Source organism: Pan troglodytes, chromosome 1 (assembly GCF_028858775.2).
Source record: "Pan troglodytes isolate AG18354 chromosome 1, NHGRI_mPanTro3-v2.0_pri, whole genome shotgun sequence".
Lineage (NCBI taxonomy): Eukaryota > Metazoa > Chordata > Mammalia > Primates > Hominidae > Pan > Pan troglodytes.
The window spans coordinates 136,316,719-136,332,298 of NC_072398.2; the positions used below are offsets into that span (position 1 = coordinate 136,316,719).

Consider the following 15,580-nt stretch of genomic DNA (forward strand, 5'->3'; position numbering starts at 1 on the left):
TTAGAAGTCCTCATTGAAAATGCTTTGATTTTATTATTCTAAGATAACACAAAATTACTGTCAGGCAAATATTACCTGCTGGCAAATTTGGTTAGAATACTCTCTTTGCTCCCCTACCTGGGAGGAAGCAATACACACAACCCACCCCCGGCTGCTTGGAGCTTCTCAATGCCAAGGGCAACAGCCCCTCTGTGAGTCCTCTGGAGTCTCTAATGATGGAGGCTCCGGAACTGCACCACTACATTAAAAACCCACAGTGGTGGCCGGGTGTGGTGGCTCATCCTGTAATCCCCAGCACTTTGGGAGGACTAGGCGGGTGGATCACAAGGTCAAGAGATTGAGACCATCCTGGCCAACATGGTGAAACCCCAGCTCTGCTAAAAATACAAAAATTAGCCAGGCGTGGTGGTGGGCGCCTGTAGTCCCAGCTACTCGGGAGACTGAGGCAGGAGAATCACTTGAACCCAGGAAGCAGAGGTTGCAGTGAGCCAAGATCGTGCCGCTGCACTCCAGCCTGGGTGACAGAGCAAGACTCCGTCTCAACAAACAAACAAACAAACAAACAAACAAACACCCGACAGTGTTCCTTATCATCAGGAGGAAACTGCTCAATGGCAGGAATCACCCCTGGCAGATAGTCTCTCCCAATGAAGCTCATGTTTATCTCTCATTTGGTCTGAGAGGCTGGAAGAGGATCAGCCCTATGAAGAGTAAACTTCTCTTTCTGAGCCCAGTCCTGCCATTGCCCTGGCTGGGTTCATCTGTCCTGAGGGCTCTCACTGCCCCGGGGTGAGTCACACACACAGAAGAGGTAAAGCGTTCAGGGGTGTGTGTGTTTGTGTGTGTCCTCAATTGCTTTCATGATGTGATAGGGATATAAGCAGAGAAGTGTGTAACTAATTCACTGGTTCTTAACTATAATATAAATTATATTTTGTAATTACATACAATTCCTTTAGGATTAATTTTTTTCCCCAAGCAAATGTTATCTGATTTTGCAGAGGACAAAGTGAGGCTCACAGAATTTACTGAAGTATATTCAAAATAGACCAGTAATTTTTTTGTCTGAAGTCAATTAGGATGGATATTCATAGGGGAGTTCGACCCTTCCTTTTTTTAATATTAAAAGAATGGCAGCCAGGTGCTGTGGCTCACACCTGTAATCCCAGCACTTTGGGAGGCCGAGGCAGGCAGATCACGAGGTCAAGAGATCAAGACCATCCTGGCCAACATGGTGAAACCCTGTCTCTACTAAAAATACAAAAATTAGCCGAGTGTGATGGCGCATGCCTTTAATCCCAGCTACTTGAGAGGCTGAGGCAGGAGAATCGCTTGAACCCAGGAGGCGGAGCTTGCAGTGAGCCAAGATCGCGCCACTGCACTCCAGCCTGGATGACAGAGCAAGACTCCATCTCAAAAAAAAAAAAAAAAAAAAAGGCTACTCCATAGGCAGAGCAGCCCCTTTTTATCTTTCAAGTCTAAGCAATATGATCTCTTCTCTGTTTGTCTTCTTTCTAAATTTTCTAGCTTAAAGTAAAAAGGTTGGAAATGTGACAGATTTAGGGTGTAATATTTCTTCTCACCACCAAATGAGAATACAGCCCAAATTTTAGCTTACTCTTTTATTCTTGCCAACTTCTTTTAAGGGGCTAGGTCAACATTCCCAAATATCTTTTGAGATATTAACATGAAGCACATAGATAAACCACATAGACAAACCAATAGAAAAAAAACACTGGACCTACCTGTTGAAATAACAAGTAACCACTGCCCCAGCTATAGTCATTTGCTGGCACGCAAGGATGAATTCACTAGTCCAGATGAGGCCAATTAAATGGTACGACCACATGTACCGAATGCCCGAAAGGGGCTTATATTCCACTTGGCCGCCTTCCATAACCTGGGCAGCTCCTAAGGTTTCAAACACAAACATGCTTTACACCAATGTTTTCCTAAGCATGAACCACGGTTCAACAAGCCATGTTTCTTTATGCTTGGCCTTTGGCATTACATAAAACAAATGCCAAAATCAAGTACTCACCATAATTTAAAATATACAAAAATCGAAATCAAAAACACACATTTAACTTCTAAATAACACCAACGGTGATAATTACAGTGACCATTGGTAGGCAATTTCCAAGACACCTGACATATGCTATAATACTCATCCCACTTTGTGGATGTGAAAACTTGCCTTTAGAAGAGGCAAGTAGGCTGGGTGTGGTGGCTCATGCCTGTAATCCCAGCAATTTTGGAGGCTGAGATGGGCGGATCACCTGAGGTCAGGAGTTCAAGACCAGCCTGATCAACATGGTGAAAGTCCACCTCTACTAAAAATACAAAAATTAGCCAAGCATGGTCGCAGGCACCTGTAGTTCCAGCTATTCGGAAGGCTGAGACAGGAGAATCTCTTGAACCTGGGAGGCGAGGGTAGGAGTGAGCCGAGATCACGCCACTGCACTCCAGCCTGTGTGACACAGCAAGATTCCAGTCTCCAAAAAAAAAAAAAAAAAAAAAGAAAGAAGAAGAAGAGGCAACTAACTTTTGTAAAGTCTCAGAGCTCAAAATTAGTAGAAGAAGAATATAAACCTAAACACATGGGACTCCAAAAATCCATAGTTTTCCTACCACATGACTTTGTGATGCAAACCAAACTCAGCACGTTGATGAAACCACACAAAGCTTTTAGTATCACATTATAGGATCCTACTTCACCAAAAATTTAAACTTTATAAAAGAGACAAGGGTCTTTGTTATCTCAAAAGGATCTATTTCAGATTTCATTTCAAGACCGAACTCTCTTAGCACATTTAAAATATCTACTGGGCCTCAGTGTTAACCTTCCCAGGTTCAGATCCCAGCTTTACCCCTTTGTGGGTAACCCTGGACAAGTTATTTGGCTTCCTGGAGTTTTAGATTCCTTATCTGGAATACCTGGAGGAGTTTTAGATTCCTTATCTAGAATACCTATTTTCTGGTGGTATTTTGAGCACGGAGTGAGAGTACTTAGAAAGTACTTGGTATAGTGCCTAACCCATAGACATATCGCACCATAAGTGATAATGGTTTATTACTATCATTAAATTTCAGGAGCACAGTACTACTTTCAACTGAGGCCAGCAAGGTCACCGTAACAACTTTTTGCCATTCATGTGGCTATACCCTGCTTTCTTTTCTCTCCTCTAAAGAAGTCCTTGAATTAGCTCTGCTGGTAAATCCACTGGTAAATCCAAATTTACTCTGCTGGTAAATCCACTGGTAAATTCACTGGTAAATCCAAATCCCAGCTTTGTGGCTGCATATGATTTCTAGATCTTTTCCCACTATGGATTTTAAAACAACTACTACTGGGAAGAAGATGCGTGCTCTGGTCTTTGGTGAAACCTATAGCTCGAAGAACATTTAGAGATTGTTTCATATTTCCTGTCATAGCTATAAATTGACTTTAGGTTCGTCATTCAGGGGTCCTTAGATATTCACAGTAGGGTCTGTGTGAAGGAAAGGGGAGGATATCCGTGCTGTAGAACAAAAACTGATTCCACTGACTAAGGCTGATCTTAATTCCCAAGCTCTATGTTCTGCTGAAAAAGAATTACATTGTAAGAAACAGTGGAGCAGCTTGATTTATAGAGAGGTTAATGTTTTATGAATGCTGGGCTCACTTTGGCTTGGAGGCAATCTCTGTTTTGGGTAAGGCATGGATAAATGCCTATGCTTTTCTAAGATGGGGTGATTCAGGGCATGCTTCAGGAAACATTCCCAATTCCAGAGGAGGTGGCCCCTCCCAAACAGAATGGCTGTTAGGTAGATGAGGTCAGTGGACTCTGAGAACCACTCTGGAATATGAGAAGTGCTCTGAGCCAGGGAAGAAGTACCTGCTCCTCCTACAAGGCCCAGCAGTATCAGCGACAGATTATGCTTTTGCAAAACTAGGTTTACAATATCACGAATAGTTTGCGGGCGGAGAACATTTCCACAGAACAGGAAGGATGATTTCTTCAGACAGACAAAGGTAAGTATGTCCTACAGGACCTGGACGCTAATGGGGGCCAGACTCTCCTCTCAGCTGCCCTGTGCTGTCAAGTGCACATATGCGCACACCTCCCAACCTGGCACAGTCAGCGGTGGGAGCAGCTGAAGTGATGAGTCAAGATCCGCTTAGACATTATTTGGCATTCCCCCAAAGAATGGCATTTGGCACTCCCCAAAGAAGCAGAACCTGCAAGTTATTTTTGAGTGATCACTATTGTTTCTGAACATCCTTATCAAAGCCATCTTCTATTTGTTCCTGGGGCTGTTTAGGACTTTCCTTTAGGGCAGGGTTTCTCACCGACATTGTGGACCAGATCTTCGCTGGGACTGGGGCTGTCCTGCGCACTGAAGGGTGTTAGCAACAAGCCTCGCCTCTCTACACAGATGCCAGGAAGCTCTCCCTCCCCTCCCACAGCCACGACAACCCAAAAATGTGTCCACACATTGACAAATGCCATATCAGGGGCAAAAAGTCACCGGGGCGGGGCGGGGGGGGCTTGAGAACCATTGCTTTAGACAAACGTTCAGGGGCGCTCTGGCTTCAGGGCGAAAGCCGGGAAACAAGTTGGATCTAGCTCGGAGTCTGCGGTTGCAGAGCCTGTGGGTGGGGTAGACGTGCTTAGGCACACATGACTGCCCTCTCCTGGATGGCTGTGTCAATGCAGGCAAGATCCCCTCATCACATGACAGTTGCTTTGTCTCTATGGACCAGGCACTACAGCTACTATCATGGGTAGCTAATGGGTGTTAATGGAAGGTAGACTATGGGTAGATCCCAAGATATGACAGATCTCAGGGGATGGTGGTGGGAAGAGCACTGAATTGTGAGAAGGCTTGGTTCCAGGCTCAGCTTTGAAATGTGTGACAAGCAATGTGGGCCACAGCTCTCTGATGGTGAAGAAGAGAGTAGGCAAGATGAACTTGGGACAGTGATTACTGGCTTGGGCTTGAGAGTCACACAGGCTGAGAGTCACATTTCTGCACTGTCCCCTAAGCAACCTCCTGCAAATAGTGGGACTTTTTTTGAAATCTGCTTCATCACTTGAAATCGGAGAATAGTAATACCTACTTCTCATACCCTTGGTGATCTCGTCCTGTCTTGTGGCTTTTAGTGCAATACACATAGCTGTTATGAGTTAAGTATAATAAACAGGTAAGGCTCTTAGAATAGTAAGTGCAATAGGGTCACCTACAGTGAGTGCCACACAGGGTTAGCTATAAATGAGATATAGGTAGATAGAATTCCAATTCTGAAATTAACTTACACATTTATTGAGCATCTACTCCATGCTGGTATTATGCTGGACCTCAGCTATTAGGGGGAACAATAAATGAGGCAAAAAAAAAAACATCAGAGAGAGGATACCATCTGAGTTACTATCAGAAACTTACATGCTCCCATATTGGTCCATTCGTTTCCCCTTCTTCTGCCCAATTGTTTTATAAATTCCCCCTTCAACCTTCAAGAGCTTCCTTCCCATCCTCACTCTCAGCCAATGATCTTACCTCCTGTTTCACTGAGAAAACTGATGCAATCAGAAAACCTCTGCTAGTGCTGACCACCTCACACCTAACCCGCTATCAACACAGGTCCATAATCTGAGTCCTCTCCCAGAACATGATATTAATAAACGGCCCATGATCCTACGGCCACACTTCACCAGATCCCATTCTTTCTAACCTGTGTGAACATAACTCTTCAATAATTTTCACCCTCTTCATCAAAATCTTTCTCTCTATTGAATCATTTGCAACTATCTCCCATCTTTAAGAAAAATCTACTGTGGACTCTTTCCTCTTCCAGCTTCCTCTCCATTTCTGTTCCTTTTAACAGTGAAATTCCTCAAGATTGTCTATACTTACTCTTTCCAATTCTTTTCCTCCCACTTTCTCTTCACCTACTCCAATCATGATCATTCAGTGGTCAATCCTCAGTTCTTCCTTTAGCGGCAGCACTTGCCACACTGGACCACGCACATCTCTGTGAAACCCTTCACCTGCATTCCAGGGCCCCACACTCCACCCTTTCTCCTTCGACCCACTGGTCACTCCCTTTCAGTCTTCTCTGTTTGTTCTCCCTCATCTCCCGGGCATCCTGAAGTGCCTCAAAGCACAGTCCTTGGATTTCTTCCCTTCTCTATCTACATTCATTCTAATCTCATGGTTTTAAATACTATTAATATGTTCCCAAGTTCCTAAATGTGAATCCCAGCCAGGACCTCCTCCACTAACTTCAGACTCAGATAGCTAACTGCCTACTTGACATCTCCATCTGGTGGTCTAAAAGACATTTCAATTAAAGCAACTAAAAATTAATTTCTGATCTACCCCTAAAATGCTATACTCAAATTCTTGCCCCATATATCAGTTTATGGCAAAGTTATCTTCCAGTTGCTCAGGCCAAAATCCCTCAGAGTCTTCTCCAACTCCCCTTTCTTTCATGTAACCAGAAAATCCAATTTGCTCTACCTTCAAAATAGATGCAGAATCCAATATGTCACGCCACTTCCACCATTATGACCTATTCCAAGCCACCATCCTCTTCTTACTGAATCACTGCTATTAAAATGTAGTCAGGTCAAGATTTTATTCTGCTTAAAATCCTGTAAAGACTTCTTCCCAATTCAGGTTAGAAGCCAAAGTTCCTACAAAGGCCAGAAAGGCCCCAGGATCTGACTGTGTGCACCCTGACTCCCCTCTGAACCAAGCTCTCCCTCGCCCACTCCACTCTCGCTGAATAGGCTTCCCTTGCTGTGCCCTAGAACTCCAGCCTCTTGCCAGCCTCTGTGCCTGGGATGTTTCCCCTTGCTTTAGATGGTCTTATGGCTCTGCACTCACCTACTTCAAATCTTTCTGCATCATCACCTTCTCAGTGAGGCACCCCTGATCGTCAAATTTAAAATGACACCCTGCCCCCTCATGCATTTCCTATTTGTCCTTTCTGCTTAATTTTTCTCCATGCCACTTATCAACTTTTAAAGTACTATAACATTGACTGACTTACTTTATTTAAAGCCTGTCTCCTTCTACCCTCCAAATTGGAAGAAAAGCTGTATCTCCAGCATTTTTAATAGGGTCTGACACACAGTAAATATTCAATAAATATTTGTTGATTGAATGAATGAATGGATATATCTTCCTCAAGTAATATATTCTATTAAAGAGATTTGGAGACAATTTTCTAGAGATCTTCCTTGAGAGCATCAAAATAATCTGAAAGATATTCATAGTGCAGTTAGCTGTAAGTCTGGATATTATTAGCAAGCTTTAAAGCATTTCAAAAGACTAAGGTGATATAATGATTGTTATAGATGGCAGTTCCTTATGGAAGGCAGTCCAGCTGGTCAGGATAATTCCCCAAGGGAAGCAGGCCTAATTTGGAGGGTTTCTACTTTCTAGCACATTCTGTGCACTTGGTCTTGTCCAGCAAACTGGCCCGAGAGTCCTGCCAGCCCCAGCCTACTGACATTCATCCTGCCTGTGTCTCCCACTGGCTTCAGCTTCGGCTCTGGCAGCATGAGGATTAGGAAAAAAGAGAGGAAAATCTCATTGACAGGCAGCCTGCAATATATGAGTTCTTCATGTATCCATCTCGTTTCACAACCATGACACTGATGTGATGTTATTCCCTGGGTCAGCACCCCTAACTGAATCCATTCAGGTAGGGAACTGAGCTAAGAGACACAGAAAGAAAAAGGCATGGTCCTGGCCCTCACGTGTTCTTCCTCTTGTGGGATGACAATACATCTTGCTTTATTGTTCATAGCATTTATCACTAAGGGATGCATATTTCCTTATTCACTGCCTCTATGCCCACCCAGTAGAATGTCAGGCCTGGAGAGCAGAACTGCTGTCTTGTTCACTGCTGTATCTCAAGTACCCAGGGCATGTAGTGTGACTCCAGGGCTGACAGGGCAGGCATGAGATAAATAGTTGTTGAAAGAATGAAGAATATAAAATATGCAAGGAAAAAAATGGAGGAGAAATATCTAAGTATGGCTGAGAAATTTATAGGTGATTTTCCAAGAATAATAATACTCAAACCAATCTTGAAGAATGACTAGTTTGGGGAAGCAGTTTAGGGGGAGAGTTGGGGTGAGAGTTGGGCAGGGGAGGGGATTCTAGAGGAAGATCCCAGCAGGAGCAAAGGTATGGGGATGTGCATGGAGACTGCTTTCCTTTGCACCTTCCCAAACGGACCAGGAACTTCTGAAATGCAGGAGCTGTTTCAACTCTCTCCCGTGCAACCTCCCTTTACTCTTTTCCTAGAACAAGACTGGGCCACTAGCAGGCTTTTGCAAAATAACTTCAATTATCTTCTAGATCTCTGAGAACTTAAAAAAAAGACAATTTTCTTCTAAATCGTGTTATTGAATGTGCCAGAGAAAGCAAAGAATAAACTACAGAGTTGAAGGTACTAGATGTTCCTTGGTCAACATTAATTCCTAACATAAAAAATACATATGGTCCCTTATTTGCAAAGCAAAGCTCTTGTCTCATCTCAGCCTCCTAACATCCTTGTGAGGCAACCTTACATCAGTTTTCCATTGCAAAAATGGCAAAAAGGAAGCAGAGGCAGAGCCAGCCTGGGTTCCAGGTCATTTGATGGGAAACCTATGGAAAACTCTCTGTCTGACCCTGCTGCCTCCTTTCCAAGCTCACCCCTTTGTGTATCCCAAGTACACGGTGTATGCTGTGTGCAGTCCTGTGATTAAATCTTCTAACTGCAGCACAGACCTTGCGGGAAGCCCACTCCCTGCCAAAATCCAATATGGTTCTCTTCTATTGTACAGACTCTGGAGCTTCCAGACCACCTTAATGACCACTGGAGGTGACCAGGTCATCTGAGCTCTTTCCAACCTACCAGATTACCAAGGTTACCACAGTTTTCACTTTTTCCTATTGGATTTTAGTAATTACTGTCTTATTGCTGGTACCAGACAAATCCCAATGGACTACTAAATGTCATTGTTGGGTGGTGCAAGATGGGGGCTTGATATGACCTGCTGAAAAAAAATCCCCAAACAAGTCAGAATTTGTCAACTAGTCAAAAGAATGATTAACAGTCATTAGAAAAATAGCACATCTGGGCAAAAATGATCAACTCAAGTTCACTCCTATTTTTTTTAATGCAGTAAAAAATAGTATTCATTCAACCATCTGACACAACTATTTGGGTGGCTCACGCCTATAATCCCAAAATCTTGGGAGGTCATAGCAGGTGGATTGCTTGAGCCCAGGATTTCTAGACCAACCTGGGCAACACGGCAAAATCCTGTCTCTACAAAAAAATACAAAAATTAGCTAGGCATAGTGGCACGTGCAGCCCCAGCTACTGGGGAGGCTGAGGTGGGAGGATCGCTTGAGCCCGGGAGGTTGATGCTACACTTGAGCCTGAGCAACAGATTGAGGCCCTGTCTCAAGAAAAACAAACAAACAAAAACCAACAAAAAACAAAACACAAAAACAAACAAACAACAATTTATGTACTGAGGACGCCCACACACAAAACTGGGCGCTAACTGAAGAGTGTGTCTGTCCCCACTGAAGCTGCCTGTGGGACGTGGAATGAGACAATCGGGCACTGTGCAGCGGGCTCACCACCCGATCACCTGGCGCCTCTTCATAAGAGGTAAAAGCAGCTCAGAGTCCCTCTCAAGTGTTAGCTGGGGCATCTTCTGAAGAACAAAAAGTGATGCTGCTGCTGATCTGCCGAGCCGCAGAGCCAGGCTCTCTGGCACTGGTGAAAAGGCCTCTGAGAACAAAGGGGACCCTGTGCACCTGGGTTGGCCACAGGCAGGTGGAAGGAGGGGACGGGTGATTTGGTTTCTATGATGCCTGACCCCAGCGGGGTGGGGAGCGCGGGTGGTGGCTCTGCGTAGCACCTTCTCTCCTGAAAAGCCTAAAATCGACCTGCTCATAGATGCCTCCCATAGGTCCGGGGCACCCAGTTTCCTTTCCGGCCCCTCTACTGTTCTCGCTGTTTGCTGCTTGCACTGACAGTGAATTGTCACACTTCACTGTGTGATCCTGAGAGGTGGCTGCAGAATGACACGCTACCTTCAGCCCTGAAGAATAACCTCCAGGTCTCTCTGCAGTGGAGGCTACTAAGCCCTGGGCCCAACCTAGGCCTAGGCAGGGGCACAGCCTGGCAGTTAAGGGGCACAGGCTGGCAGTTCATGCCCAAGTCAGCCTTGGGGCTTGTTCCTTTCTGACTTCACTGGCCTGGGCTCTTCCCTTGACCTCTGTGGCCAGGTCCTCTCCTTGTGCTGTCTTGACCCCTGCTGCATCCCCCTTTGCCTCTTTCTGTATTTTCTGACCTGGCAATTTCCAGCCTGCCCTCTAAGAAGCCCTCCCTGACTCACAGCGTGGGTTACAGCCTTGTTCTGGTGTTCCCATAGCTCCCCAGATTTCTCTGATCATCACATCCATCAACCTTCGCTGCGATCACATGTTTCATTGTTGGACCATCCTGCTTGACTGTAAGTACTGAGGGCAGAGAGTCAACCTCAATCCTGTTCCCTACCTCTCCCTAGTGCCGTGCTCAGCGCCTCATCCCCACAGTGCCCAGCAAATGCTTCTGAATTAAATTAAAACCATCCCTGCTCCAAAACATCATGGGGTCTAGCCATAGACACAGTTCCCCTTATCCAGATTCACAGCCAACAAGGGGCCCCCGGGCTGGGCCGGCTGCACCTAAGGAGGTGGGAAGAGGAGGGTCCTTCACTGGTCCTGAGCCATATTTCCTAAGACCTCACTGTTTCTCTGGTGATTCTCTAGAGGCTAGGGTTCAAGCCCTACAGTGCTGCTGCCCAGGGCCACTGCCACCACCTCCATCACACCTCATCCCCAGCTGGCTCTAGCTGTCAACCTCCAGTCCCAGACACATTATGGGCACAGCCCACATCCACCAGCCAACTGCTGTGGTCCCCGATACAGCTTCATCCTGAGCAAACTTGAAGAGGCCAATTTTTTGTTTTTTGTTTTTGAGACAGAGTCTCACTCTGTCGCCCAGGCTGGAGTGCAGTGGTGCGGTCTCAGCTCACTGCACCCTCCGCCTCCCGGGTTCATGCTATTATCCTGCCTCAGCCTCCCGAGTAGCTGGGACTATAGGCGCCTGCCACCACGCCCGGCTAAGTTTTTTGTATTTTTAGTAGAGACTGGGTTTCACCGTGTTAGCCAGGATGGTGTCGATCTCATGACCTCGTGATCCGCCCGCCTCGGCCTCCCAAAGTGCTGGGATTACAGGCGTGAGCCACCGCGCCTGGCCTAAAGAGGCCTATTTTTATTTCCTAGCTTTGGATCCCAGATGCAAGGGAGGTGTAAGGTAGTGGAAAGAGCACAGGCTCCATTCCAAAGCTCTAGAGTCACAGCACGTCATGCCTCCCAGCTGTATGACCTCCGGCACATGACTTCCTCAGAACCTCAATTTTCCTGCCTGTAACTTGAACATAGCAATACCCACATCACACGGGGACTGTGATGCCTGGGGGACAGAACATAAGAAAGCATCCAGTACAGAGATTAGAATCTAGGACATTTTCAACAAAGGCTTGTTTCCCTTCATGCACTGGGGCCACTGCCCTCCCTTCTGACCAGGGCTGAGCCCACTTCAAGCTCGCTAGAGGAAGGCCATCCAATGCTGAGACTTCACCTGTCTCACGATATCTATTCTCCCCTCTTTTCTCGGTTATAGAACCTCTGATTGGTGCGTGCCTGCCCAAAATGAAACTACATTTCCTGGTGTCCCTTGCAGATAAGCGCTGCTATGTAACTGGGACCTGGCTGATGAGGTGTGGGTGGAAGCGCCACCTGTGACTTCTGGGAGGGGCATGCTCGCTTTCCTCCCTGCCACCCTCCTCAAGGTCGGAATAAGACATGGCAGTGGGAGCCTGAGCAGCCTTTCACTATGAGGTGGAAGCAAGGACAGAGGCTGCAGAAGAAGAAAGCGGGTGCCTGAGTCCTTGAGCGCTAGAGAACTAGGCTGGCATGGATCCTCTCCGTGTGGACTTCATCTGTGTGACAGAGAAATTACCTTACATCCTACTTTAGCCACTGTTGTTTTGAGTTTTCTTTCACTTCCAGACAAACCTCATTCTGATGGATTATACCCCTTTGACCAATGTTCCTCCCTGGGTAATTATCAGAAGTTCACTGCAGGCCTTCAGCGAGCTTCCAGGGAGCCCCCAGTAGAAGACTGCCCCTATGCACCTCTGAAGGTGGAAACATAGGCCTCCAAGGGCCATGCCTTCCAGGCAGCCTGCTGACGATCTTGGCACTGTGGCCTCAGTTAGCTCCAGAGGAGAAGGAAGGGGACTGAGTTTACTAAGAATCTATTACATGGCAGCTGTTCTTACTTATATGACTGGAGCCAGTAAGGGACAAGATAAACTTGAGAAAACGTTAAGGAACTGCATCAGCCTTGCTGATTTGACATCAGCTGTGGTCCTTATCTGTCTGGTGACAGTATCAGGAAGCCACTTACTCTTTTGTACTTGCATCCATGTGTACTGAATTTGGGCCTTAAGAAAATCAAACAGAGGAGTTAGAAAAGATCTAGACAGTGCCACTCAAAGTGTGGTCCACAGAAAAGCTGTCTGACCTCACATTGTTAGTAAGATAAAAAGCTTGTGCCAGAATGTAGATCAACTGCATCACTAAGCACATTGTTTCTCAGCTGACGGTTTCTTCCATAGCAAAACTTTCTCAATGAAGGAAGCAATGGAATGACGTCCATTCTAGCTAAGCTCCTTATCTGGCTTCAGACTGCACTCTGAATAGTGCTGCTTTAGAATATGCTTGCCCTGTTATGGAGCTTTACAAGAACATATACTAGGTCCCACCCCAAACCACGTGAATCAGAATCTCTGAGGCTGGTGCCCAGATAACTGTATTTTAATAAAGCACCAAAGCTGATTCTGAGGAATAGCCCTGGTGAAGAACCACTGTGTGGATATGAAAAAAGGATGGAGGAGAGAATCTTGTCTTTTCAGGACCAAGGCATGTGAACTATGAGTTTGCTTTAAATGTACACTGGCTCTGCTGGGCATAACACTTTTTTTTTTTTTTTTTTTTTGAGACAGAGTCTTCCTCTGTCACCCAGGCTGGAGTGCAGTGGTGCAATCTCGGCTCACTGCAACCTCCACCTCCCAGGTTCAAGCAATTATCCTGCCTCAGCCTCCCCAGCAGCTGGGATTACAGGTGCATGCCACCACGCCCAGCTAATTTTTGTATTTTTAGTACAGACGGGGTTTCACCATGTTGGTCAGGCTGGTCTCAAACTCCTGACCTCGTGGTCTACCTGCCTTGGCCTACCAAAGTGCTGGGATTACAGGCATGAGCCACAGCACCCGGCTGCATAATATATTTTTAATAGAGTCTTTCCTGGGTTCTTCTTTATCACCTACTGATTTGATAGGGGTTGGCAAATTACCTTGGATAAAACTTATACCTGGAGACATCTGGTAATATTCTTGCTGTTGGCCTTTGTTCATATTGTAGTTTTTCCTAGAGCTTTCAGTCCTTACTGAATTTATTCTCTCATGAAACACAAACCCAGGTTCTTTAAAACCAATACAAAAGAGGTAAAAGAACTTCCCACTTTTCCCCATGACAGAGCCCCAAGCACCAACGCTGCTGTTATCAGACACCTCTGGCTCAATGAGGGGTTAGGTGCCTACAGAAACAGGCCAGTGGTTCCAAAATGGTCTTCTGTGTATGACTCCAAGGTGATGGAACCCACACCCACTGTCCCTTACCTGCAGTTCCCAGGCTCAGCAGCACAGCCACCCAGAGGACCCAGAAGAAAATGAGGATGGCAAATGTCCACAGTGGCTGGAACAGCAGGAAGGGAGCACTGCTGATGGCTTTATTTGTGATTTGGAAAAGCTCAACTGTCAATTTTATTCTCTTTCTGAGAACAAAAATCAAGACGAGCAGCACTGCCTGGTGAGAAAGGGATTTGAGTAAATTACTTCCAAATAATGGAGAACTGGGTAGAGCTTAAAGCAAGCCCTACTATTATTATGACATCTCAGCAAACAGCTCTTTTAAGATAGTTACTCACTACTTTGTTATAATTTTACAGATGCATTCGCAAACACTAACTGAGCATCTAGTAAGTGCTGGTCCCTGGAATAGATCTTAATAGATATAATAGCGAACAAGACACAGTCCCTCCATAAAGGGCCTTGTAGTCTGGTCAGTGAAAAAGATAAAATGAGAATAAGGTCTTCTAATGTCAAGGAACTGTCTTATATCCTCCCCTCCACATCCCACAGAACCCAAGATATTGCAAAAGTCAAGGGAATATGAGTATGAGGCAAAAAGACTCAAAGCCACCTTCTGTGCCTTCTTCTAGCTTTCCCTCCCTGCATATAAACATTTACAAATCTCATATTAATGAAACAAACCATTCTGCACCCCTCCATCCCCATCCAGCCACTGCCGTCTCTTACTGTTTTCATGGCCGAGCTTCTTGGCTTGTCTACACCCATCATCTGTATTTCCATACCCCAACTCATTCTTCAACCACCCACAAACATCCAGACCCCAACACTCTTTTGAAACGGCTCTCTCTGAAGTCACTTCATGTGACCTCCTGAATGTTAAATGCCATGGAAACATTCCAGGTCTTGCTTGACTTCAGCATAGCATTAGATCCCTTGTCCACTCCTCTTTTCTTGAAACATTTTCCTCCCTTGGCTTCCATGATCTTTCTTTTAGCTCTCCTACTTCTTTAATTGCTGCTTCTTGAGATCTTCTGGGGGTATCTCCTATTCCTCTGTGCTTTCAGCATCCTTCCTAGATGCTGACAACCTCCAAATAAAAACCTCCAGCCTCACTTTCCTCTAGGTGCTGGAAGAATAAGCACATCAGTTATTGACAAGGCCGTGGATGTCCTACAGTACGTCAAACTCAATTTATCCTGAATCAAATTCATTATCTTCATACTAGAACCTCCTCTTCCCCCTGTATTCTTTACCTCCAGTGGCCCTAATTTTTCTGGACTTTCCAAGAGTAAGTTAGGTTCCCCTCTTGTGTGCTCCCATTTTATTCCACACTTACCCTATTGTACTCTTTAATATATTCTATAAATGTTTTCTCGTCTGAATTTCCCATTAGATTAGGCTCCTAGAGAGCAGGGCCATTCTTATGGTCAAGGACTGGCAAAGTGCCCAGTACAGTCTCAATCACCTCTGGTTCAGTTTCCTCAATATCTCTCATGCCTTCCTTTCCTCTCTGTTTCCACCGCTGATGCCACAGCTCAAGTCTCAGCCTCTTTCTCCTAGACCCCAATAACCTCATTAGCTTTCTGCATTTAACCTCCCTGACCACCCCCCCCACCCCGCCCCACCTCAATCCCTCCTCCACTCCACAGCTAAGGGGCCTTTGTAAAGCGCAAACACAAAGATGGTGTTTCTCGGCTCAAAATCCATCTACGGCACCCCAGTGCCTCTGGAGAAAGATCAAACCTATCATCATTGCAGATCAGGACCTTTGTGACATGACCCTCCCTGCACCTGCATCTCAGGCTTCCATCAAG

The 15,580-nt window shown here is 45.7% G+C and overlaps 1 protein-coding gene across 11 annotated transcripts in view; it reads right to left on the reverse strand.

The window, feature by feature from the left end:
• SLC44A3 (solute carrier family 44 member 3) overlaps window positions 1-15,580 on the reverse strand; it is a 74,766-nt gene that overhangs the window by 35,822 nt on the left and 23,364 nt on the right. For all 11 annotated transcript variants that reach the window (XM_009425750.2, XM_016922822.2, XM_524772.7 and 8 more), the window contains 2 exons: window positions 13,794-13,980; window positions 1,746-1,911 (listed from right to left, as the gene is read on the reverse strand). In XM_009425750.2, coding sequence (XP_009424025.1) covers window positions 1,746-1,911; window positions 13,794-13,980 — 353 coding nt within the window. The remainder of the gene's footprint in view (window positions 1-1,745; window positions 1,912-13,793; window positions 13,981-15,580) is intronic.